At 37.5% G+C, this 27361-nt stretch overlaps 1 protein-coding gene and 1 long non-coding RNA gene across 6 annotated transcripts in view; both read right to left on the reverse strand.

Moving 5' to 3' along the window:
* The window catches only part of CCDC141 (coiled-coil domain containing 141), a 203593-nt gene that overhangs the window by 19999 nt on the left and 156233 nt on the right, over positions 1-27361 (reverse strand). For 4 of the 5 annotated variants that reach the window (XM_086719054.1, XM_086719053.1, XM_086719051.1 and 1 more), the window contains 9 exons: positions 23343-23522; positions 22619-22744; positions 20163-20351; positions 18230-18409; positions 16366-16515; positions 6426-6566; positions 5430-5624; positions 3872-4055; positions 900-1012 (listed from right to left, as the gene is read on the reverse strand). In XM_086719054.1, coding sequence (XP_086575180.1) covers positions 900-1012; positions 3872-4055; positions 5430-5624; positions 6426-6566; positions 16366-16515; positions 18230-18409; positions 20163-20351; positions 22619-22744; positions 23343-23522 — 1458 coding nt within the window. The remainder of the gene's footprint in view (positions 1-899; positions 1013-3871; positions 4056-5429; positions 5625-6425; positions 6567-16365; positions 16516-18229; positions 18410-20162; positions 20352-22618; positions 22745-23342; positions 23523-27361) is intronic. The other variant, XM_086719052.1, reaches the window with a different exon arrangement.
* LOC147578568 (uncharacterized) lies at positions 3317-3863 on the reverse strand. The gene is made up of 2 exons (XR_015255359.1): positions 3707-3863; positions 3317-3462 (listed from the first exon to the last, which is right to left on the reverse strand). It is a non-coding gene; the product is annotated as an uncharacterized LOC147578568 (long non-coding RNA).

Below are 27361 nucleotides of genomic sequence, written 5' to 3' on the forward strand. Positions count from 1 at the left end.
GTCCGACTTCAGCCAGGTCACGATCTCGCGGTCCGTGAGTTCGAGCCCCGCGTCGGGCTCTGGGCTGATGGCTCAGAGCCTGGAGCCTGTTTCCGATTCTGTGTCTCCCTCTCTCTCTGCCCCTCCCCCGTTCATGCTCTGTCTCTCTCTGTCCCAAAAATAAATAAACGTTGAAAAAAAAAAAATATTTGGAGAATTGGTATTCTGAGGCAGCTGTATTTTACTCTACGGCTTGTGCTCTTAATTACCTTGTCATTCTCTACATCTTAAGTAACTAGTTCTTTCAGCCAGTTGTTAAAATAGTACTAATGAAGCTAGTTTTCATAAAATACAGACAAAACAATATATGCATTTCTCTCTCATAACTGGATTTTTGCCTAGGGATTAGACATCAACATATTTTCTATTTTTTATTCCATCAGCTTATTACTTCATGAAAGATGCTAATGATTAGTTCAATACTTCCATGAAGCTAAATGTTCAATGACTCTAATACATGAAGATTTAGTTTTATTTTCTCCGGGGCCACAATTTGGAAGGAAAAAGAACCCTTACATTTATTATCTGGGAATGAAAGTATAAGGCTACTTAATACAGACTTTACTTTGATTTTAATGGCATACATTTATCCTTTAGGATGTGATCCATGAAAATGTAAATGAGACACCTTAATTGTGTTTAGCCCTCATTCCCAGCAATATTTTTCTCTGCAGTGATGGAAAAGAAACAGAATTAATTATCAGAAACACCCAGATAATTATGTTAGAAAGCTGTGAAACAAATGTGCACATTATGTCCCTTGAGAATTTCCATTAGAACATCTTTGGACCAGAAGACACTTATCAACACATTTTTATTTATATCACTTGAAAATACATACTCTGGGAAGAAGAAATTACCTTCAGCTTTTCTTCAAGCTCTGTGAGAGAGACGCATAATTCAGTGATAGATTCAAGAACCTCTTTGTGTTTTGCCACTATTTTCTCAGCATATTTCTGCCCTTCTTCAAAACCTGGTGAGGAGAAGGGACAAAAGACAAAAAACAAAACAAAACAAAACAAACAACTATTTTTTGAGGTCAAATCCTTAGCAGAAAACAAACAAACAAACAAACAAACAAACAAACAAACAAACTCTGCTAGGGTGTTAATTCATTTCCCCAGTGTCTGGTGTAAAGGCTGGTAGATAGTAAGTGCTTAATAAATACTTGTTGAATAGATAAATAAATGAATGAAGGCATGAAAAACAGGTACCCTAGGAAAATGGTTACAAATCTGCTGTACCACATCACTTTCATGTAGCCTAAACCATGTTGCTTTGTTAATATTCTTAAAGCTCCACTCTAATCCATTTTCTCCTGTTTTTGAACATTCAATCATTCTTTATTCATGGATTCAAAGCCCTCCATAATATAGTTTCAAGGTGCTTCTCCCAAATGTATGCCACCCTAGTTCCCTCACACACTTAGTTCTGGTCAAACTGAACCAGCAACTCTCCCCCTGTGAATCCCCATGGCCAGAGTATTCTTTCCTATACCAAGAATATCCTTCCCCCACTCTCTGCTGTCAAAACCCTATGTACTCTTCAAGATCTACTTCAAATAGCAATATCTCTGAAATGTTCTTAATCTTTGCCCGCCTAGATTTTTTTTCTCTCTACCTGAATAACAGTAAAAATAGCTACCATGTAGTGAGTGTTCATTGTTTGACTATGGCTACACGTTGTAATTTATTTATTTATTTATTTATTTATTTATTTATTTACTTACTTACTTATTCATTTACTCATTCATTCATTCATTCATTCATTTACCATTTCAACCATTTTTAAGTGTGCAGTACAGTGGCACTGAATACATTCTCATTGTTGTGCAGCCATCACCGCTATCCGTCTCCACAACTTTTTCATCTTCCCAAACTGAAACTCTGTACCCATTAAAAAACAGCTTCCATTTCTCTCTGCCCCGAACTCCTGGTAACCACTACTCTACTTTCTATCTCTTAAATCCGACTACTCTGGGTCCCTGCTGTAAGTGGAATCATATAATATTTGTCTTTTTGTGTTTGGCTTCTTTCACTTAGCATTATGTCTTTAAGGCTCATCCCTGTTGTTAACAGGTTATGGCTAAGCACTTTATACGCATTAATGTAATTCTCCTTGGATTCTCTAGGTTCTATCGCATTTTACAAATGACGAAACTGAGACTCAAAGAGTCTCAGGTTACCCAGACAATCATTGCAGGAGCAGGGATTTGAAACCAGGATTACAGACTCCATGGCTTAGACTAAGCTGTATTTCACGTTGTTATGTGCTGAACTGTGTCTCCTCCAGAATTCGTAAATTGAAGCCTCAACCTCCAGTATCTCAGAATGTTACCACATTTGGAGATAAGGTCTTTCAAGAGGTGATTAAGTAAAAATGAGGCCATTAGGATGGGCCCTAATCCAATATGACTGGATCCCTCCCACAAAAGATGAGGGAGAGACACCAATGCGAGCCTGTGCACAGGGGAATGCCTGTATGAAAAGGCAGCAAGAACTCAGCCGGCCACCAGCCAAGGAAAGAAGCCTCAGGCAACACCAATCCTGTCAGCACCTCAACCTTGTGATCTTGGACTTCCAGCCTCCAGAACTGTGAGGAAATGAATTTCTGTTGTTTCAGCTGCCCAGTCTATGGTATCTTGTGATGTTAACCCTAGCAAACCAATACTCACTTTTCATACCTTTCTTACTGCATTAACCATAACATGACTTCTAGGCCTAGGTTGTGGATTCTCAAATGAAGAAACTAAGTTTTATTTGTCTTTAAATCAATCACACCTCTTCATAGATAATAGGTACTCAAATTTTTTTTTAGATAAATTTATTTGCATTAAAATTCTGGGTCCAGTGATGTTTGGGTAGCCTGTAAGAGTTAAAATAATATTCCTAAAGCATCTTACTTGATGAAAATTTTCAAAATTGCATAGCTTTCATACTGAGCAGATGAAGATTCATGACATTCATTTATTTATACAAGGTATTTACTCAATGATTCATTTATTCACCAAATATTTGTGAAGTACTTAGTACATATCACAAAGCAGTAAACTAACAGGCAAAATCCCTTCTCTCATGGAGCTTACAGTCTGGTGTAAAAGCCAGGCAATAGACAAATAACTATACAATTTGTCAGTTGGTGATAAGGGCCAGGAATGCAGACAAAGCAGGATGCAGGATGATGAATAATGGGAGGGGGATTTAACTTGTCTTGGTCTTTGCGAGTAGTTTGTGTGTTTGGAAACTGAATAGAATACAGTGGATAAAATACACTGGAATAAGTGGAGCATTGTTCTGGTTTTATTACCCTGGGGATGAGAGACAGGAATAGGGGAGAAAAGAACACAGAGAAGGAGGGTTTACATAAGACAGTGAAAATCCAAAGGCCTCCTCTCCTGCAGGCAGAAGTTACTTCCTATTTTCCCTCCTGCTTACTTTTTTTTTTTTTTTTAATTTTTTTTTAAAGTTTATTTATTTTTTTGGGACAGAGAGAGACAGAGCATGAACGGGGGAGGGGCAGAGAGAGAGGGAGACACAGAATCGGAAACAGGCTCCAGGCTCTGAGCCATCAGCCCAGAGCCCGACGCGGGGCTCGAACTCACGGACCGCGAGATCGTGACCTGGCTGAAGTCGGGCGCTTAACCGACTGCGCCACCCAGGCGCCCCACCTCCTGCTTACTTTTATAGAGATGGGCTCTTATCTTGAGTCTCTTCCCCCAAGTAGTTGCTACAGTGAGGACCCTGAAGGCCTGCCATGCTCTGCTTTCTGCTGGATTAGGTGGCTATAGATTTGTTCAACGGCAAATTGCTGGATATTTTTAAAAAGACCTCACCATATAAGCGCTGGGCTAGGTCACTGATCTCCTGAATCCTTTCTTCTTGCTGAGGCACTGAGGGCATGATATACTTATTGAACTGCTGGTGGAGAATTTCCACAGCTTCCTTTGTCTTGCACTCTGTAGAGTATTTTCCAACTCTTACAACTGTGGCACTTGCGTCTTCATACCAAAAGTGACACTAAATTAAAATGGGATAAAGTATAGATTAAGGAGACACCATCCTTCTAAAGTTCTTCATTTTGACCACTGAAGTATCAAATTTCAAATCCCTCAAACTTTATAATCACATTAGTTTGAACTTTCTAAGTTATAATAAAGAAAATATCAAAATATGATCATATGTTTTTGCACTAGGGTATTAGAGTCAGTTAAGAAAATAAAGGTATAGAAGTTCATTTGATTTTCCTGCCTTCTTAGATTTACCTAAAATAGAATTCCTAAGAACATTATACACTTACAAGAACATGCAGTAAAAAAAGTGTATAGTACTAAAAATAATTCAAATCTCAGCTAAAAGAAAAGAAAAAAGCCCAAACATACAAAATCTAGTCTAATTGACTGAAATAATTAACAATACATGGATAAAGTATTGCCTGACTAACACTCTAATAAATAAATTCTCTTTTAAGAATGAGATCTAGTTTATCAATTAAGGAAGTATCATCTAAAGAATAGCATTTGACTTTTTTTAATAGAAGATACTCATGTAATATTTTCAAAATACAGTGGAGAACTGAGACAGTTTCTCACAAAAAATACTAAATAACTGTGATGGAAGGAATGTGTCTGACCAAGGCCGGAGCAATTATGGTGAGCAAGAAATAGAAGCACATGACTCTGTTAAGAGCTGCCTTTAAATACGTGCCAGAGAGCTACAGCAAACCTATACATCAGATAGAGAAGAATGATCATCCTCATTCTCCTTAGCATGGTGTTACATCTAAACACTGCTGCATCAGTGGTAAAGAGAGACACATTTTGTCTCACAGAATAATGGGCTTCAAAGAACCTCAAGTGTGGAATTTCTTCAATATGAAGTGTGCAAATAATAATTTTAACTTGCCAAATTTTGTACAGTATATGAGCACTCTACCATTTATCCTCTTGACAAAAGCAAAAATAACGCCAATAACAATCTTTTTACTTGAAAAATCCCAGTATCACATTTCTTTCTAAACATTTTCAAATTCTGTGAAATAAGTAAGTCATTTTGAGTATTTTAAAAAGCAGTGAACATAATTCCATGATGGTTAAATATCTTGAGTTGATGGGGTCATGTGGAAATGGGAAACTCTTATATGTTGCTGGTAAGACAAAATTAGTAAAATGTTTCCAAAGAACATTTGGACAATACAATCAAAACCTTGTAACATTCATTCCCTTTGGTCTAGCAATTCTACTTTAAGAAATTATCCTAGGAAAATAATCATGAAAAGGAGGAGATGTATAGATTTCATGACAATAACATCTAAAGCAGCATTGTTTTAAAGTAGCAGAGTAATTTTATAAAACAACATTACATATGGATATCATTACAACAACAAGAAGATACCTCTTCTATAATTTCCTGGAGATGTTCAGTCAGGTCCAAATTCATCTTGTAATCTGTCACAACTTTTTCAAACTCATCCACATGTTTTTGCAAATCTTTCATGGTTTCCAAAAGGACATTCACTTTATTATTTGGATAATTTAAGAGAGAATAAGAAGTTTTATTCTCAACTTTTCCCATTTTCATTTTCAAAGCCTGTGCAAAAAAAAAAAAAAACACCCAGCTTTTAAAATAACACTCAATTTTTATTTATGAGGCTAGATAGTGATTATATAATAAGAGAAAAACTTGGAGAGATTTTTGCAGCTTTCTCCATTATATAATATTAAAATAATAATTATCACGAATGTATTTTGGAAAGAATGGGTTTTCTTCCACATATTTTATTGATCCAGTATTAATATCATATAGAAAATTCACTATGTACCAGGTTCTATTCCAGATTTTGAGAATGATACTATGATTAAAAAAGACAACGATCATAAAATAAAATATTTTATTGTCTTCAATAAGCTCACTGCTTCCTGGGAAAGGTATTCAAATAATCTAGCCAGGGGTTCTAGGAGCAGTGGAGGAGGTTCCTGACATTGGCAGGTGCAAGAAAGGAAAAGGGGTGCACAAAAGGTGTAGACATGCGTGTGTGTGCACGTGCGTGTGCACGTGTGTGTGTGTGTGTGTGTGTGTGTGTGTGTGTGTGCATGCGCTGTGGGGAAGAATGGAAGCAGAGAGGCTGGATAAGTTTGGTACAATCCATTCCAGAGCTGACTCAAGAGATAAATAAACAATTTACATGGGAACCCAATTGTCACAAAAGCAGAAAACTACCTTCTCAGTCCCAATGCTACAAAAAGGCCCAAAGGTTAAGCATCTAGAATTAAAATGCAAAATGTTTTGCAGTAACTGTAGTAGTTCATGCACATGCACACACACACACACACACACACACACACACACGCACGCACACACACAAATGCACCACCCACACTTTCTCTTTACCTGTATTTTTTCAGCATACACATCAACTTGTTGAATTTGATATTTAAGAGCCTTCAGATTTCGAGCTTTTTCATTTTTCTTAGTGTAATTAAACTTCAAATTGTTGAATTTCTTTTTTATATCTTTGAATGACTCTTTGAGCTGTAGTTCAGTAAAAAGAAAGAGGTGATTTCCTTAAAATGAGGACACTAATATTGACTTGTAAAAAATAAAAAGTCTAGACACTTCAAGATATTGATAATCTTCAAAATGTATTCAGTGATTTTGCAATAGGAAACAAGTCTGGTATATGTGAAATTAAACATATCCCCAAAATATAAGTGAGCATAAATTGTTCTTTGTACTTCTTGATTTGTAATTTATAATTAGATTTATAAGTATAGAATATCCTTTGGCCTCCAAACATGACAATTGTTAACACACCATAGATTTTCAACAACTCAAATTTTCTTATTTGTATTGATTTGACATCAAGTGCCCCCATTCATTCTATTCTCAGTGCGCTAGCATTTGCCCCAGATCCTTTTACCTCCAGAGGCTCTTTTTTTTTTTTAATGTTTATTTGTTTATTTTTGAGAGAGAGCACAAGCAGGGGAGTGGCAGAGATAGAGGGTGAGGCACAGAATCTGAAACAGACTCCAGGCTCTGAACTGTTAGCACAGAGCCTGGTGCGAGGCTTGAACTCCCCAACAGTGAGATCATGACCTGAGCCGAAGTCAGACACTTAACTGACTGAGACACCCAGGTGCCCCAAGGCACCCTTATGGCCATCAGGTATGAATTTATGAGGCTCCAACGAGCTGTTCCTGTTGAAGAGGTCAATGAAGAGTTGATATACAGACCACTGAGGACAATAGTGAGATGTAAGAGGAGACCCAATATGAGATTTAGTAGGAAAAGTACTTTATTTGTCCAAATCCAGTTTAAAAAAGTTATTTTTCATGAGCAGTTCCAGAAGAGATTTCCTTATTAGGTATAGGCCACTAACTTCAGATGTCCTTCCAATCCAAAGTAAAGTGACAGTGTCACCACTGATGGCAATGCTAACCTGTGTATAAACCAAGCATAGGGCTATGAACTGAGACTAGGGCATGCATCATGACAGCCTGGAGAACACACAGGTCACCTTTACCAGTGACCAAAGTTCTAGCAGCCCATTCCATTAAACACACCACTTTCTGTGCCCTTCTCCATATTCAAGAAAGATAAACATATTGACAGGTTCTTTATATTATCAGCAAAGGGAAGTACAGAGAAAACATAAACCTTCTTAGATTATATGGAAGCATTTAACAGCAAAAAATGAACAATGTCATGGTTGATAAATCTGAGCAATGATAAGAAAAGTCAGAAGCATATTAAAATTCTTTTCAATGGCAGCAAATAAATTATTTGGAAGGGAATAAGAGCTGTGTACATGCAGATTCTAGACTTGTAATGCATAAAAAAAATATATCTGCCCTAAAAAATATTTCCTTTCTCAAAATGCTTACTTCAAATTCTGCATATTATAAAAACAGAACCTTGACTTTATCTTTACCATTTCTTGGAGACGATTATCTAGAAATGCCCTGGCAGACTTGCATGCATGGAAATTATTATGCTGATGCAATTTTTGCACCTGACACACCTATACCTAATTGGCGTTGTTTATTTTATATGGTAAATGAAATTGTTGAAGATGAGTTTTAAGCTACCAATTAAGCCAAGCACAGAGACCATATTAAACATTGAAACTGATAAATCAGTAACATTCTGAAGAGGTGGAAAGAACTATAGTTCCAAAATTTGAAAACTATTTCTCTATTAGAACTCAGGAAAATATTTGAGAAGATCATATTTCTGTTGCTATACTTATGAAATAACCAATAAATATTTAACTTCTTTGACATTCAGTGTTTTAATCTGCACATGTTTGATTTTAGTGGGGGAAAAAACAAATGGGATTAAAATACAAAGGGACTACATCCTGCATTATTCACATAGAGCTTTGGCAGGAACTTTTTTCCCCAAAGTCACAATCAGCAACTATCTGAGGATAGTTCTTGTATTAAAATACAGAATCTTGTATTAAAAAAGATGGTCTCAATAAAGAGTTATTATTTAATGGGTACAGAACTTCTATTTGAGATGATGAAAAAGTTCTGGAAATGGAGAGTGGTAATGGTAGTATAACAGTGTGAATATACTTAATATCATTAACCTGTACCCTTAAAATGGCTAAGGTAGTAAATTTTATGTTACGTGTATTTTACCACAATTTAAAACATAATATTTATCTTTAATAAAAATAAACATAAGAAAAGAAGAAAGAACAGGGAAAATATATGTCCTGTCACTAACACGTATCCATTAGAAAATAAAATGTTATATTCTTTTTTTCTCATATTGGAACATGATATATATTATACACTTCAGTCGAGAGAAAAGAAGAGGGGTTCTGTCATCAATCTGATAATCATTGGATTACATTGGCTTGTTTAAATGGGAACGATCAACATCTATTTGGAAACTATGTGATGAATGGAGAAAGGCTGAGCCTTAGCACTGTAATTCTAAACCATGAAATTTTAAATCTACTTTGGATCAAAAAATTTAAGACTGGTAAATGATGAGCACAATTTTATTTCTGTTTCTTCAGAATGTATGCACTTCCACTGAAGATGATTTATAAGACCAAAGAATGCTCATGGCACTATGGGTATGTGAAAGGGACTCAGCTTCTTTCTGACACATGAGCTCCTTTGACAAAGTTGCTGGCACTTTTTCCTTTTGGTCCCACCAGAAATGCAGTTTAAATCTTGTACCTTTCCCAGATCAAATTTCAGACTATTGCAGATACAAGCGGAAGGCAACATGAACAAACTGCCTTTAGCAACTAGATTTTCAGAAAAATCTAATCGTGCCTAAATTTCTTACCTAAATGTTCCAACATGAAAACTTAACTTCCCATCTAATCCCCATATAACTTGTCATATTTTTAAAGAAACTGAGTGCCATGGTCGCTTGGCTATGGGATCATTGTTCCCGCAGCTGTTTCTAACTTTAGTTAGCTTGTCAACAATGGGGAATGGTGAAAATGGCCAAGACAACTGCTCAACAGGAGGACATAAGCAGGAAAGAACACCCAAAGCTGGACGGGAGAGTTTACCCTATTAGAAAAATTTTAATGTTGTTATAATCCACATTAACAACTTTTTCTAAAAGTCTTTAGAACACCAGGAGCATTTTCTTTTTCTAATGAATAATGTGATTTTCCAATCTATCTACTTGTTCAGCTCCTCCATATTTGTTATGGAATATGCAGACTAAGTTAATAGAGGTATAATTAGGAAAAAAAGTATTAAGACTTTGAAATTGTGGTTCTTTTGGGGGCACCTGGGTGGCTCAGTCGGTTAAGTGTCCGACTTCAGCTCAGGTCATGATCTCACGGCTTGTGGGTTCGAGCCCTGCATCAGGCTCTGTGCTGACAGTTCAGAGCCCGGAGCCTGCTTCAGATTCTGTGTCTCCCCCTCTCTCTGCCCCTCCCCCCACTTGCACTCTATCTGTGTGTGTGTGTGTGTGTGTGTGTGTGTGTTCTCTCTCTCTCTCTCTCAAAAATAAATGAACATTTAAAAAAAAATTTTAATTGTAGTTCTTTTGAAACTAGCAGAATGAACATCGTCACCAGATTTCCCAGGGAGCAGTAAGCCTCTCTCAGGGTTAGGAATGAACAAAGCTTCCTTGGGAAGAAGCAGAAGCAAAAGGGGCTGATGACAACCAGGCTGGCTTGCTATTCTTAGTCTTGACGAAGCTGGTCAAGGCTGCTTTGGCAGAAGAATGTATTATTGTGAGTCTGGAGCTGGCAAGGCCAATTTATGTGAGGGAAATGGGATATTTTAAAACTAAGGAAACACATTAAAGACAAAAGCCTTTCATTGGACCTATGGCACAGGTTTGGCCAGAATCAAAAATACAAAATCAACAGTCCATTTCTCTTAAGGTCCACTTCATGAGCTTCATTTCTTGCCCATCCTTTCACACATTTTAGAAAAAAGCTTTCTGGTGTTCATTTTGAGTAACAGAGGCTTCACAGTTATTATGACCCAGGGATACTTGCATTTGAAATGAAAGGACCCAAAGTTTCATAATTCAACCTGAATGATTTGCTACAATTATTATGGGTAGAATATTAAGCCTAAGTCCTGGAGAGATTTGGGGACAAGGCTCCCTTGGCCTCCTTCTGCTTGGCAACCGCACCATTGCCTGCTGTGCTCAGGGCCAGGACTGTAGCAGCAGAAGTGGGGCAGCTTGGACAGAGAAGATGGGTGCTCCATTTGACACTGGATGCGGCAGCATGTCTCAGTAATGGGTATTTTACAAACTCTGCAAGTTCACTGTCTTCATAATATATTTGTTTTATTTTCTGGACATGAAAACTATGATTTTATTTTATTTTATTTTATTTTATTTATTTTGGGGGGGGGCGCAAGTGAGCAAAGGGCAGAGAATGAGAGAGAAAGAGAGAGAAGCAACACTCATGTTCACCCAAAGTGGGGCTCAAGCTCACCCGATGAGGGACTTGAACCCACGAACTGCAAGATCATGACCTGAGCTGAAGTCAGATGCTTAACCGACCGAGCCACCCAGGCACCCAAAAACTATGATTTTAAACTTCAACTCTCTATATTCTTCAGGAAAAAGAGTCACTTTGCAGATGTTAAACACCAAACTTCTAACACATTTTATGCCTATGGGATGGGCATTTTCAGAACAAATTATAATCTTTCCTATTCTCTTATACATACCCTCTGAATGGACCCACAGTGTGGCCTGGTCATGACTCATTGTGACTTGAAGTCCCATGGGCTTTAATTCACTCTGGACTCCATGTTTCCTGAGGACTGTTGTAGTCTTGTGGTCCAGTACATAGTAGCCACATTGGTGATATGTGTTGAATGATGATAGTTTAGTTTTTTCTTAAAATCACTAGTGAGGGCTATCAATCTGGAATACCTTTACTATACCACAATGCTGCCCCATTGCATGTTTTCCGCATCCATGCATTCTTTTTCTGCTTCTTGTCCTGCCAGTGGGTGACTCTCCATGGTCATTTTGTCAATCAATAGCAAAGTGCTATATAATGTCAGGAAGTCTGATTTTATTAGTTGGATACATGTCTCTCCCTCGATTCTAATTTACTGCTTCTAATCTGCCTTCTATCCCTGTAACTCAGATGACCGACTCACCCAAATTGACATAAAAATGTGTGTAAGTGGAACATGAGACTCTGACATATGGAATATACTATGTGTGCACTAAGTCTTTTTCTGCTACCTTCCTGATGTTGCCGCAGTATAAAAATTTCTGGCTAAAAAAATAAAATTATATGAAAGCTTCTGTTTGCAAAACTTATTTTGGAAGAATGGACACCAACCCAATTCTGTCATTGCTATTTTTTTCAGCAAGGTAGTTGTTTGTGACCCATAAATAGATTCCAGTTACAAATTTCCATGAACATTATGTAAATGTAAAGTAATTTTTTTGGTCAAGTTGCAGGTAGAAAACATGCTCAATATTAACGTATTACATTTCTAAATGAAGATATGTAAATGAATGAGTAACTAATAGTGTTCCGTCACATATTACCACAGAGAGTGTCTGTAAATGCCTTGTGTATTAATAGCTTATTTATGTTGCCAGGCAAGAAAATATATAGTGAAATTCAACATTCATGCATACAAATGTATCTTTGGGTAAAATGAATGAAAAAAAACTCCCCAAAATCTGGCAGTCTGAAGGCTGTGAAGGTAAATGTGGAGAAAATGAGATTTTACAATTTCCTATGTCTTACATAGTGTATAAAATTAGACAATGAGAATATTTTACCCAAAGATAATCAAGGCACAAAACCATGGTTCTTTATCTTTACAGAATATCATATCACATTTAAAAAAATCATATTTAGAACAGCCCACTTCATTTTGCCTTGAGGTACTGAGTCCTCTTCTGACGGCCTTTAATGCAGTTATAACCATGTAAGTTAGTTAGGGCATCATCAAAGGAACTGTGCTATTAGCATCAGCATATAAACAGCTTGTAACAGATATGTCGTAAAATAAGGCTAGAAGAGGAAAACACAGAAAAAGGATTCATGGAACATTAGACCATGCAGTAGTTGAATGGGCTAAAACAGGAACGAGTAATGAACTCTGAGATTAGCAAGTGACAGTGTGTCGGTGCCCAATAAATGCCAATGCCCAATAAATGAGCTTTTGGCCCAAAGCTGACTCCTTAACACAACATGAACAGAAACTCTGCAGTTTGGTAGCACACTGCTCAAGTGAAAATCTTACACACCTCAGTTTTCTCATCTTAAAAATGAAGATGTCAAAGTAGAGATCTTTCAAAATCTATTTCAACTCAGCATCTGTGAACTTCCAAGAAGCACTTTAAGCACATTAGAAGCAAAACAATGTGTTTTCCAATCAACTTAAAAAATCAAATGTAATGTTTGGTTTAGTTCCCTAGTGGGGTGTCTGACTTCATTTTTTTATACCAAAAAGTAGTGTAAACTATTGCTTTTAATTTTATATAATGTTTCAAGTACCTACACCAAATATTAATAACTATAATATAATAAAAATGTCTAGGGGCGCCTGGGTGGCTCTGACAGTTGAGCGTCCGACTTCAGCTCAGGTCATGATCTTGTAGTTCTGACTTTGAGACCTACGTTGGGCTCTGCGCTGACAGCAGGGAACCTGGAGCCTGCTTCAGATTCTGTCTCTCTCTCTCTCTCTCTCTCTCTCTCTCTCTGCCCCTCCCCCATTTGTGCTCTTTCTCCCTCTCTCTCAAAAATAAATAAATAAAGCATTAAAAAATTTTCTAAGTGTATAAATATTTTCACCACTTGGAATTACCCTTCTGCACTTTGATCTTCACAATAAAACTAGAGCATACATACATTTATTTTACTAAACTGTACTGAAAATATTCCTTCTGCTTATTTTCCCATTAGGCTTATGGTTGGAAATTCCAGGATGTGGATGCTAAACTGTGACATGCCTACTACATTTCTATAAGAAGGAAAGAAGAAACAGATCAAAGATTTTCAAAGATCTTTTAAATGTGAAATTGTAACTTACATCAAAGATTAGTTGGATATGAAGTAGAAGCAAATGGGAAGACTAGTTCTCTTAATGTTGAAGATCATGTTAAAGTGTTATCTGATTCCTAAAGCAAACCCACATGTATCTGGTTGCTCATTCCTGTTACGGTACAGACAATCCTGGGGTGTCCCTACTGTGACTACAAGGTACATTTGTCATCCTGGCTAGCTGGCTCCCAGCAGAGGCACATCACGAGGCAGCCTGTAAATAGAACCACTGTGGGAAGGGCCTGAGCAGGGGGACCGAGCTCCATAAATGCCACAGCACTTCAGGAAGATGGAAACAGCCATAGGGAGCTAGGAATAAGACTTAGCCTCCTCCACTTGTGGCTTCAGTCAGTCTAGAGCTGAACAGGGAGAGAGATTTTTGGCAAAACAAAAGTTTACCAAAGAAGAAGAGGAAGGAGGAGGAGGAAGAGGAGGGGAAAGGGGCAGGGGACAGGGTGGGGGAGAAGGAGGAGGACGATGGGAAGAAAGAAGATAACTTTGGAGAAAATGTATAAATTGAGGCTAACAGAATGTTAGAGAAGCTTTACCGCTTCCTTTTCCTGTACCTACTTTTGTAATGGACTTGTGACTAATGGACTCAGAAACATTTTACTCTACATGGAGGTAAGTCTGGAATTATATAGTACCTTGTCTTCTGCTGTCAGTTCTCAGTCAAAAATCAGGACCCCTTGGCACAAAAACAGACACTCAGATCAATGGAACAGAATAGAGAACCCAGAAATGGACCCACAAACATACGGCCAACTAATCTTTGACAAAGCAGGAAAGAATATCCAATGGAATAAACACAGTCTCTTCAGCAAGTGGTGGTGGGAAAACTGGACAGCAACATGCAGAAGAATGAACCTGGACCACTTTCTTACACCATACACAAAAATAAACTCAAAATGGGTGAAAGACCTAAATGTAAGACAGGAAGCCATCAAAATCCTCAAGGAGAAAGCAGACAAAAACCTCTTTGATCTTGGCTGCAGCAACTTCTTACTCAACACCATCTCTGGAGGCAAGGGAAACAAAAGCAAAAATGAACTATTGGGACCTCATCAAAATACAAAGCTTCTGCACAGTGAAGGAAACAATCAGCAAAACTAAAAGGCAACTGACAGAATAGGAGAGGATATTTGCAAATGACATATCAGACAAAGGGTTAGTATCCAAAATCTATAAAGAGCTTCTCAAACTCAACACCGAAAAAACAAATCATCCAATGAAGAAATGGGCAAAAGACATGAACAGACACTACTCCAAAGAAGACATCTAGATGGCCAACTGACACATGAAAAAATGCTCAACATCACTCATTATCAGGGAAATACAAATCAAAACCACAATGAGATACCACCTCACACTGTCAGAATGGCTAACATTAACAATTCAGGCAACAACAGATGTTGGCGATGATGTGGAGAAAGAGGACCTCTTTTGTACTGCTGGTGGTAATGCAAGCTGGTGCAGACACTCTGGAAAACAGTATGGAGGTTCCTCACAAAAATAAAAATAGAACTACCCTATGACCCAGCAATTGCACTACTAGGCATTTATCCAAGGAATACAGGTATGCTGTTTCAAAGGGGCACATGCACCCCCATGTTTATAGCAGCACTGTCAACAATAGCCAAAGTATGGAAAGAGCCCAAATGTCCATCAAAGGATGAATGGATAAAGAAGATGTGGTATATATATATATATATATATATATATATATATAATGGAGTATTACTTGGCAATCAAAAAGAATGAAATCTTGCCATTTGCAACTATGTGGATGGAACTAGAGGGTATTATGCTAAGCAAAATTAGTCAGTCAGAGAAAGACAAATATCATATGACTTCACTCATATGAGGACTTTAAGACACAGAACAGATGAACATAAGGGAAGAGAAGCAAAAATAATGTAACAACAGGGAGGGGGACAAAACATAAGAGACTCATAAATATGGAGAACAAATTGAGGGTTACTGGAGGGGTTGTGGGAGGGGGGATGGGCTAAATGGGTAAGGGGCATTAAGGAATCTACTCCTGAAATCACTGTTACACTATATGTTAACTAATTTGGATGTAAATTAAAAAAAAATCAGGACCCTTGCCATCCTGATCTGTGTTTTTCCCCAAGGGTAGGTTTATTTAAATGGAAGTTTAACTAGGGGAAGGTGACTGTGACTCACTACATATTTGGGGGTTGGGTTTGGGTAGAATTGAGGAAGAGGAGGTAGAATTATGTGTTCGTGAGGGGGAGCATGGATACAGAGGTTGACTTTCATGTTACTCTTTTTTTCTCTAGAAGTTGTTTTGCCAGTAGGCTACTTCATTCGAGTAAACATGAAACCAGCCACTTGATTTTGGTGATAATACTTTGTAGCCTCTGAGGCAAAGAGCCTGCTCCCCTGGCCCTTGGCACCCCCTTCACTATGAGTCAATGGTGCTTAAATAGAATCTCAGCAGGTTGGAGCTGGCTGCCTGGAGACAGCATCACTCTTTCTATCCTGACAGGCTGTATCCACTCAAGCAAGCAACTGCTGTACAGCCTTGGGTGGGGATAAGGAAACAAACAAAAGGCCATAATGGTACATTCTAGGTTTTTCTATTCATTGACAACATACTGACTTGGGTGCTTGAAATTTACTCAAACTTTCAGAGCCCTGAGACTATTGCTTGGTAGATTAAAGGTCAACATTGAATAAATGGTTGCCTGATTGTGTGTGCATGGGTGCAGACACTTGAGCCACATGCTTTAGGTTCAGAGCAACTTCTGGCAATATCGCTGCTCACTCCCACCACCCCACCTCATTTATATTGTCCCTTGTGGTGCAGTACTCCAAGCAGCGGATCAGGGTCCGTTCATACTCCTCGGCTTTGGCACGCAAGTTCACACCATCCCCCTCAAGGATGTCCAGCTGCTGCTGCAGGTTCTTGGCAGAAATGTTAGAGCAGTTCTGAAAATGGAACGGAAGTGCAAGTGACAAAGGGAACGGGCAAAACAGCAATGAGACGGATGTGCTATTTACCTGCTTTATGAAACTCATAGAGGACATTAAAAACTAGGTTCCTGGTTTACTTTACCTCAAATATATCTGAATATGCTGTAATGATTTCAGAAAGAAGCCAGACACCAACATGTCAGGGAAGGCAAACCATTGCATTTCCAGTCTTGAAACTTAAGTTTTGAAGATTTGCTCATCACACCCAAGTCTTCAAAGACGTCGTTTATTATAAGGTATAATTTTTACTTCAAAAGCATAAAATATGCATCGGAAACCTTCAGCTTCTGCACTATAATTTTCCTGTCAACTTGAACTTAACCTCAGATTCATTATGGAAGTGCACCAATCTCTGCTCAGCACAGAGGGCTGCTGAGGCCAAGGCAGACAAGAGTTAGAGAACAATTTATATTATTTGTGCAAAGTGAGATGTCTTACTTTTTTTTTTTTTTGTAATATCTTTACTAATAAAATAAAACTCTTTAGAAAGAAAGTTCCTTCTTGGTAAAAACTGATTCTATTTTGTATTTCTGTCTTTTAGCTTAAAAAAAATTATGTTCTTTGCATTCCATATAGTTTAATGGATATCTTAAATGAACTTTGAAATAAAATTGACCATTATGATTTATTAATGTTATACATATTGGATAGAAAAAACAATCTTTTCTCACTAAACTTAGGAATTTAGAAAGGGATTTTTTTTTAAATCGGAGTCCAATATATTATTTAGAAAAATTTGATCTGGAAATATTTTCTTCTCTTTTAGGCTCCTTTGTTAATGTCAGTCCACTGGCATAAAGCATGTCCAATGACTGGTGCCCAAGCCTTCTGCAAAGCCAGGAGGCTCCTCCATTCTGAGTTTTCATGGCTTGAGCAGCTTCTCTGGGCCTCAGATGCTTCTTTTATAAAATGAGTGTTGTGGGCTGGCTTATGTCTAGAATACCTTCCAGATCTGAAATGCTAAAGCAGCATTGGTCCAAACAAAATATAATCTGAGCCACATGAATAATTTAAAATTTTGTAGTAGTCATATTAAAAAGTAAGAAAGAAACAGGTGAAATTCATCTTCATAATGTGGATTGTTCTACCAAATATGTCCAAATATCATCATTTTAATATGTAACCAAATGTAGACAATATTAATACAGTTTTTATACTAAGTCTTTGAAATCTAGTTAATTGTTGCTAAACTTCTGTCAGAAATACTTGATCTGTATTCAAACTTCATAGTTGATAACTTAAAATGTAGATTCACATACCCAAGCTGTTCCCAACATACATAAAAGTTTTCCCATAATTACACTGTCAGTTTAAATTTTTTAAATTAATTAAAAATAAATAAAATTAGAAGTTCAGTTCTTTCATTGCATTAGGCACATTTCAAAGGTGAAAAATTGACTGCCATATTAGACAACACAACTCTACAATTCTATTTTTAATTAGCATGAGAATAGGTGTATAAAACAAGACTTGTATAAACAGATTTTCTCCTTAAATATTTTTTCTTTTGTTATAGGTGGTAGACATTCACCACAAATAACTATCCCAGTGGCTTAATGTATTTTTTAACTTAACATGTACTAGGCAATCTGCCTGGTTTCACTGATATTATAATAACCCAACTCTCAGCTTTAGTTAGATATGAATGATGGTGTTCTAAGTTGCTTACAGGTCGCTGTACTGAAGAGATGATGTCCACTCCCAGGGAAAGGGCCAGTTTATGGAGCTGCTCAATATGTGCCTGCTTCTCCTGAGAGCGACTGAGCTGAACCTGGGCTTCGTGGCCATCCTCCAGCTCCTTTGGCTGTTCTAAAAACTCCATTTCTCTTGATTTGATGAGATGACCCAGCTGAAATTTAGGATGTTAACAATTAACATGGGTTTCATATTTTCAGGAAGACAGATTTTTTTTTTTAAACAAAAAGCCTACTTCCTATAACCGATTTTACTACCTGGTCAAAATGTTGCCAAGCTCATCTATAATTACTAGTGTTATAGACAAATAAATGTTACAGGGCTTCAAACCAAGAGGGTAAAATTGAGGAACTAATACTACCAGTTCTGTTAAAGAAGGTCATAGCCTAAAACCTTTGCAAGATCTAGGCTTGTGATCCGAGTAAATTCAGAGGCTATTTTAAAGGGATATCAACACATCTCCATTTTCTGTTAATAGAAACTAATAATGTGATGCCTGAGTGGCTTATTTGACTAAGCATCTGACTCTTGATTTGGGCTCAGGTCAAGATCTCACAGTTTGTGAGCTTGAGCCCCTCATCAGGCTCTACATTGACAATGCAGAGCCTGCTTGGGATTCTCTCTCTCCCTTTGTCTCTGCTGCTCCCTGCTCTCTCTCTCTCTCTCTCTCTCAAAAATAAATAAGTAAACATTTAAAAGAAAGTAGAAGCTAATAACTTGAACCTGTACTAAGCACTCCTTAATGTCAGGTACTTAAGATACAAAAAAAACCCCAAAAAACACATGAATTTATTTTCTTTCCTCAGAGAGCTTACACTTGAAGGGAGAAAGTAATTAAGAATCAAGATACTAAAAATGACAGATGTGTGAGATAAACTATGAAAGTTCTGGGAATTTAGAAAAGAAACAAATCACTCCAAGTAAGGTAGGCTTGTTGGAAGCAAGGATAGAGTTTAAATAGTACAGCAGAGGGGTGCATGGGTGGCGCAGTCGGTTAAGCGTCCGACTTCAGCCAGGTCACGATCTCGCGGTCCGGGAGTTCGAGCCCCGCGTCAGGCTCTGGGCTGATGGCTCAGAGCCTGGAGCCTGTTTCCGATTCTGTGTCTCTCTCTCTCTGCCCCTCCCCCGTTCATGCTCTGTGTCTCTCTGTCCCAAAAATAAATAAACGTTGAGAAAAAAAAAATTTTTAAATAGTACAGCAGAGCAAAAAGGACCTGTCAGATAACAGCAGCCTGAGAGTCAAGGCTTGGAGTGAGGAAGGTGTGCATCATCTTTAAGGGACAAAGAAAAGCTCAGTTTGGCTGGAATGTAAGGGAGGATAGAAGCTAGTGAGAAAAAGTTAAAGGCCAGATTGTGGAAAACTTCTGATACCAGAAAAAGCAACTTGGCCTTTATTACAGAATAATTTATTTCTAATTTCATAGTTTAAAGTTTATTTCTTTATTTTGAGAACAAGTGCGAACCAGGGAGAGTCAGAGAGAGAGGGAAACAGAGAATCAGAAGTAGGCTCCATGCACTGTCAGTGTGAGCCTGATGTGGAACTTGATCTCGTGAACCATGAGATCATGACCTAAGCTGAAATCAAGAGTTCACTGCTTAACTGACTGAGCCACTCAGGTGCCCTTCTAATTTCATAATTTAAAACTGAGGGTCTTGGGGCACCTGGTTAAGCATATGACTCTTGATTTTGGTTCAGGTCATGATATGACAGTCATGAGATCGAACCCCACCTTGGGCTCCATGCTGGGCATAGAACCTGCTTGAGATTCTCTCTCTGCCTGTTCCACTGCTCACTTGCTCTCTCTCTCTTTCTTTCTCTCAAATAAATAAATAAATAAATAAATAAATAAATAAATAATAAAAAAAATAGAGCTGAGGGTCTTCCAGATATCCATGACAAGTCCTACCTTTTCCTTAACTTGATGGAATTGGACTACTTTGTACAGGATATCCTCATAATCTTGGATTCTCTCTTGCTGTTTTTGATGGAGGTGAATAAGCTCCTTCAGTTGTTGAGACTTCTCTTTAACAGGGGCTCCTTTGCCAGTTAACTCTTCTGATTCTTTTACAATGTATTGAACTTCAACATTCAGTTGCTAAAGAAGTTGACAGAAATAAAAGATATCCAGCTTTTAGACAGCTTTTTCCTTTATAACTGACTATAGGAAGGTCTCAATCACTATTCTTTCATTTGCTAACTATTATTTATTGTCAGCCCCACCCCATCCTTGCAAATCCAGGCTTTGTGTTTGATGCTAAGGATACATTATTCTATTCCCATCTTCTTAGAAATTAAAAAAAATTTGCTATAAATGCAAAAAACATGTTTCAAAGCTAGGTGGTGAAATAGAAAGTCACATATTTCTGTGGCACACCAAATACTCCAGTTATCTGTTAAATGAATGCATTTTAGATATTTTATGAAGCCATGATCATCTCTGATATTTAATGTAAACTAGAATCAGTATGATAAAAACATCAAGAGAAGACAAGTCTAAAAATACATTGGGGGAATTATTTGTCCTTCATGATAACAGAATGATCAGAATGAACTACCAGCTGAGCAATGTGGTAGATATGCTACTTTAAAAACAGTCATCCCAGAATCCACAAATAGACACCACATGTAGAGAGGGATAAAGCAGCTTCCTTTTCCCTAGGACCACTCAGATACCCCTTGTAGGAATCCAGATTTTGGGATAGAACTTGCAAATGCTGGACAACTCAAAGAGGAAGCCACTATAATGTCAGGGATGGAGCTTATATCAAGGAGAAAAGTAGTGGAAATCATTTAGGCTAAGGAAATACTTTGCAGAAGAGTAGGCTAATAAAGGTCTTCAAATTGAAATCAAGCATAGGGGAATCAAATATATGCATACCACAGTGACAGAACTAATGAAGCTTGGGAATGGCCCCTGACTTAGAAGAATTTACTCACGCATGCATGTGCAGGGCCACATGCATGCATACATACACAAAATGCCAGTAGGCATATAACACAAGGTATATCAAAGTAGCTAACATGTAGGCTAATTGAATTTTCTAAGAATTTATAGAAAAGACTTCACCATGGGCTACAATGGTGTGTGTGTGTGTGTGTGTGTGTGTGTGTGTAGGAGGTAGTTTTATGCTATATCAGTTTTACCTTTAAAGAATCTGAAATAGGGGTGCTTGGGTGGCTCAGTTGGTTAAGTGTCTGACTTTGGCACAAGTCATGATCTCATGGTTCATGAGTTCAAGCCTCGTGTCAGACTCTGTGCTAACAGCTCATAGCCTGGAGCCTGCTTTGGAGTCTGTGTCTCCCTCTCTCGCTGCCCCTCCCCACTCATGCTCTCTGTCTCTCAAAAATAAATAAACGTTAAAAAAAAATAAAAAAAAAAAGAATCTGAAATAGATCTTCCCTAAAGGAATCTTCAGTCTTCTGATTTGGCATTCTTTAAATCCAACATTTTTGAAGTAGCAACCAACAGCAATGCAGATATCTTAACTTTGCAGTGAAGAACAAGAAGTCAAGCAAGAGGACAGCATGACTGGCAAATATTTTTGACAGTTGTATCAGGTTTAGGAGCAGCAGGAGATGGAGGGTATGGAATGCATGGGCAGTCTGGGCCTGGGAACATGACTCATGGTTTTATCTCTCATCTTCTGAGGGCTCTCTGAGAGGGAGAATGGGAGAGCACAGCAAGATTCCTGGGAGAGTGGTAGGAATCTGGGGTACCAGTGAATGGGGATGGTGACATCATAGTGGTGATTTCAAGGACAAAGGGGAGCAGAGCCTCTGTGTCAGAGCTTGCTCACCCTTGTTCTGAGATGTCTTAATCTAAAACATGTCTATAGAGAAATAATTAAAATGAATATATGTGATAGCTTAATGTAAATTCAAATAATCTAAGATAATATATCAGGCATTTTGTAGCCTGAATATTTGTGTATCATCAAATACAGAATAGTGCAGAAAAACAGTAAGAAAAATGTGTTTTTAAAGTGTAATTTTAGGGGTGCCTGGATGGCTCAGTTGGTTGAGAGTCCGACTCTTGATATCAGCTCAGGTCATGACCTCATGGTTCACGAGATGGAGCCCCATATCAGGCTCTGTGCTGACAGCACAGGGCATGCTTGGAATTCTCTCTCTCCCTCTCTCTCTCTGCTCCTCCTCCGCTCTAGTGTGGGCACATGCACTTTCATTCTCTCTCTCAAAATAAATAAACAAACATTTAAAAAAAAAAGTGGAGCTTTAGACAAACCATGCTTTTGTTTAAAAAATAACAATTCACCAGTCTGTTAAAATTAATTAGGTAAATCTCAACTGAACAGTTTTGATTTTTTTTCCCATTCACCCAAGTCCATCAATCTGTTTCTTCACCTGGAGGTGAGGCTTCATTTCACTCCATTTTTTCTGTAGACCTAAAATGGTCTGGAGGCTCCCTCCAAGGTCAAGTGCAGACACAGGCATAAGTGCTTCCTGAAGAAGTTTTAAGTTGTAAGTGGTCTGAAATATATATTAGATAGTTATGTGTTTATGTTCTTGGACACCATTGGCAATCCAGTGATGACTGGTGCATCATCAAACTTTTCAGTCCCCATGAAAACACTCACTACCTCAAGTGATTCTGTGGTCCTAAACTACCAATGAACAAAACCACAGGCCCTGGGTTTCCTTTCCTTTACTTTTTGTTTTGTTTTGTTTTGTTTTGTTTTGTTTTGTGGTAAAATACACATAACAAAATTTACCATTTTAAACAGTTGCTAATTGTGCAGTTTTGTGGCATCAGAACATTCACATTGCTGTGCATCCATCGCCACCATCTCCAGAACTTCTTGCCATCCCAAACAGAAACCCCATACCCATTTACCAGGAACTTCCATTCCCTCCTTCCCTCAGCCCCTAGTAACCTCTATTCTGCTTTCTCTCTTTACGAATTTGACAACTCTGGGTACCTCCTGTAGGTGGGATCATACAACATTTACCCTTTTGTGACTGCCTTATTTCACTTAGCATCATGTTTTACAGTCTCTTCTATGTTGCAGTGTACATCAGAATTTCATTGCTTTTTAAGACTTAATGATATCCATGCATGTTCCTGTACCTTTCTAAGTTGTTCTTTGAATGCTCCCCACTGCTGTTTCACAGGTTTGCTTGCTGTGGCTTTAAGTTGCCATGTCATCCGAAGGTGGCTGAGTTCTTCTCTTTCTGCCTTCTGGCTTTCCATAGTGTTCTCCATAAAGTGCACTTCATTTTTCACATTTAGTATTTCATTCTTTTTTGCCTGTTAGATTAATAATCCATATAATGGCTTTTCTTACCCAAGAGACACAACATTTTTGTATACACTCTTTTAGGAGACAAACACTTGATCATGGCCACCACGGAGCATGGTTCTGAGATCAAGACAAATCTGGAATGCTTGTGTAAAGGCACAGTGGGGCTCTCAGAACCTCTGGTCTATGCTCGGACACCAGGTCCTGAGTACTTTAAAATCCAGTAGTGTTTGACTCCCCACCCTCTCCACCCCTGGCCAGAGTCTGGTTATTTCCTGGGGCTTAAGGGGTGATTAAATGAGTATCAGGATCCAGAAATGTTGAAGTTAAGATTATTTTAATGCATAAGTTTTGAAGTATATTCCATCTTTTATTTTAACATTGTAAATAATGTTAAATAACTCATTAGAATATGTCAAAGTCTCAGCACCAGGAAATATGAGGGGTCTGCTTTTCTCTTTCAACTATCCCATTGTATATACTACAGTTATTTCAAATTTTCTTTGTGAACAGTTCTTAAAGCTAATCCCTTTTGTAAGAACTGAAATGTACATCTATATATCTCTGTATTTTTATCTCTATTATGCACCTATAATACACAGCAGAACCCATCCTAAACAATATTTTTTAAATCCCTGCTATAAATAAAGTTAGGGTATCTTTCACATATTATTAAGAAACTATTAATCAGAATCACAACATCTAAATTCAGAGTCCTCTTCATTTCTACATGTCCAATTTCTACATGTTCTGGCTGCCTGATTTGAAAGCCTACAAACAATGGTTTTAAACAGGGGAAATTCAATTGCAGTCAGAAGAATAAAAGAAGTAAAGAGTAAGACCATGTACTTTTTTGTGAGTGCAAACATTAAAAAAATGCAGAAGAATATTTAGTTGACAAAACAATGTTTTTTTACTTTGATGGGTAGCCTTTCTCAATAAATCCTTGAATTTCTCAGGAGCAAATGTGCATAGATTTCTATACAGTAAAATCTTGGTTTGCAAGCGTAATTCATTCTGGAAACATGCTTATAATCCAAAGCACTTGTATATCAAAGCCAACTTCAAGAACCATTGGCTCAGTTGTGATCGTATGACATTCGGCATCACGTCCTACTTGTACTCCAAGACATCGTTTGTTTATCAAATTAAAATGTATTAGAAATGTTTGCTCATCTTGTGGAACACTTGCAGAACAAGTTACTCATAATCCAAGGTTTTACTCTAATCACAATTACAGCTAGGGATCTAGAAGTCAAGGGATCTTTTAGATTGTAGTCAGAAGACAGTGTCATAAATGTGTGCTGGAGTATTTTAACAGACCATCTTATTTCTAAATTATTTTAAATGACATTAATATTTCACATTTATATTTTTATATTAATTTAGACATTATAAAGTGCCAATTAATTACAAAAGAATATAATTGCAAGTTCTAAATAAGATCTCTCCTATGAATTTGGGGATTCAGAAATAAAATAATATATGCTGTAACTATGGTTAACAAGATGATAATATATCATGAAAGATATCAGACAACTTCAGCAGAACCCATCCTGAACAATATTTTTTTAAAAGATGCTATAAATAAAGTTAGGGTATCTTTCACATATTATTTCAACGTTTATTTATTTTTGGGACAGAGAGAGACAGAGCATGAACAGGGGAGGGGCAGAGAGAGAGGGAGACACAGAATCGGAAACAGGCTCCAGGCTCTGAGCCATCAGCCCAGAGCCCGATGCGGGGCTCGAACTCACGGACCGCGAGATCGTGACCTGGCTGAAGTCAGACGCTTAACCGACTGCGCCACCCAGGCACCCCGTCATATTATTAAGAAACTATTAAGCAAAATATAATATATAATTTAGTGTAAACTTGGAAATTGCAGCATATCAATGTCGACTATAATCAGCAGGGTATGATTCTAGTGAGGCCTGGAAAAGGAAGTGCACAGTAGTATTTGTGCTATCTAGCTAGCAGGATTCAAGAAGAGTGATTATGTACTTGGCAGACTTGAGTATTTTGACCACTCACCAAGATTAAATAATTTGCCCAAGGTCTAGTTAGTAAACACGCTACTCATTCTACTTCTGTTTAGGGGCATGGAAAAAATTGTCATAATCTTATCTAATAGGGTACTAAATTACCCATTTTCCATTTGGATTCAGGCACAATGAATGGTGTATCTTGTTTTCCAGACACATTGATAACAGGAAGGCAGTATCCTGGATAGCATCCTTGATACTCACTGCTATATGTTAGTAAATTAGCACTTTCATTAACATGTCTGCCCAGAGTCCTCACATAAATCAATTTCTCTGATCTTGATGATTTTTTTAGATGAACTGAAAAATTTTCGGTGTCAACCTTGAAAAGATGAGCCACAGCAACCGAATCAAGAGCAGAACATTCAGTGGAAAATGCCAGCAGGCCTTCTTCCTCTTTAGCAACCACAAACTGGTTACCACATTTCAACAATAATGTTTGTTTGAAATCCTGATGGTCCAAAAAATATGAAGAAATTAAAACTGTGTTTTACTTGCTTTACCAATGATTTCCTATCTCAGAATGTTACTGAACCAATAAAGTTAACTATTATGTGGATCTTAATTCTTACCAGTAAGGAAGAATTTTATTATATGACAGTTTTTAAGGACCTTGAGGTAAAGCATGTGTTTTTATACATAATGTCTGATATTTGATGAATATTCACCAGTCCTGCCAACACAGGGCTACATGACTGGAAACCAAGAGAAAAAAGTAGACAACAGAAACAACTCCAGGCTCAGATGTTGGAGTTAGCTGACAAACACTTTGAAATACCCATGATTAATATGATCAAGAGAGTACAGGACAGATGTAGAGAGGACAGGAGAGATAATTGCATTGGTAATTGAAATCTAATTAAAAAAAAAGATACAACTGGAAATTTCATAACTGAAAAGTAAATTTCTGAAATGAAGTCGTAATAAAAAGGATAGACAAAAATGCAATTTGCAAATATTTGAATTCCTTCTGGGTGTAAATTAGAGAAGTACACAATTAAGAGACTAAAGACTATATAACGAACAAAGTAAAAATGTGAAAGGTGACAGATCAATAGATAATACATGTTCTAAATGTTCCAAATGAAAAATCACTTAATTAGTTTTTACAGTAAAGCACCCGTACAACATAAGAACATGGGCGAATTGCTTAGCAAGTTTTCTCTGATGCTTAAGAATAGTATTAGATAAATCAGCACTATAAATACTTTTTTTCCCCACATAGACTTAATAAGAATGGTCTTCAAACCACGAAGGTTGAGCTAGAGAAGATAAAGAGTTGCTCAGAGTGATGAGAAGAGTTACAGAACCTAATTCTTCCAGATGAATTCAGTCTCCAGACTGAGATTGATCACATTTCAGAGCACTGGGAAAATTGCAGATGTCAGTTATCTTTGCAAATCTACAGAAAATAAGAAAAGTGCCAGAAAGTTAGAGAAAGGAGAATGCCCTGGTTTTCACAAGGGGGAAAAGGATGGACTACATAATTTACAGATTGGTAAGCCCTACATTGATAATTAGTGCAGTAAGTTCATCATCGATCAAGAAGCTTGTAAGCACTTTGGGAAGAATTCCCTGATCACAAGGAGTCAACCTGATTTATGTCAAATTATACTTATGTAATGGATAGGATACTTTGTAGGCAGACCTTTCTTTGAGCTGTCTCTCTCACTACAGACTTAGGAAAAAAGTTGTGAATTTATGGTTGGAATAAAGTACTATTGGAAGTGTCTGTGATTGTTTAAAAAAACTGTCTAATTAAGCAATTGCTGAATGGGTTGGGACGTCAACTTGCCCCATAG

This window comes from Puma concolor, chromosome C1 (assembly GCF_028749965.1).
Source record: "Puma concolor isolate L17-30 chromosome C1, mPumCon1.1.hap2, whole genome shotgun sequence".
Taxonomy (NCBI): Eukaryota; Metazoa; Chordata; class Mammalia; order Carnivora; family Felidae; genus Puma; species Puma concolor.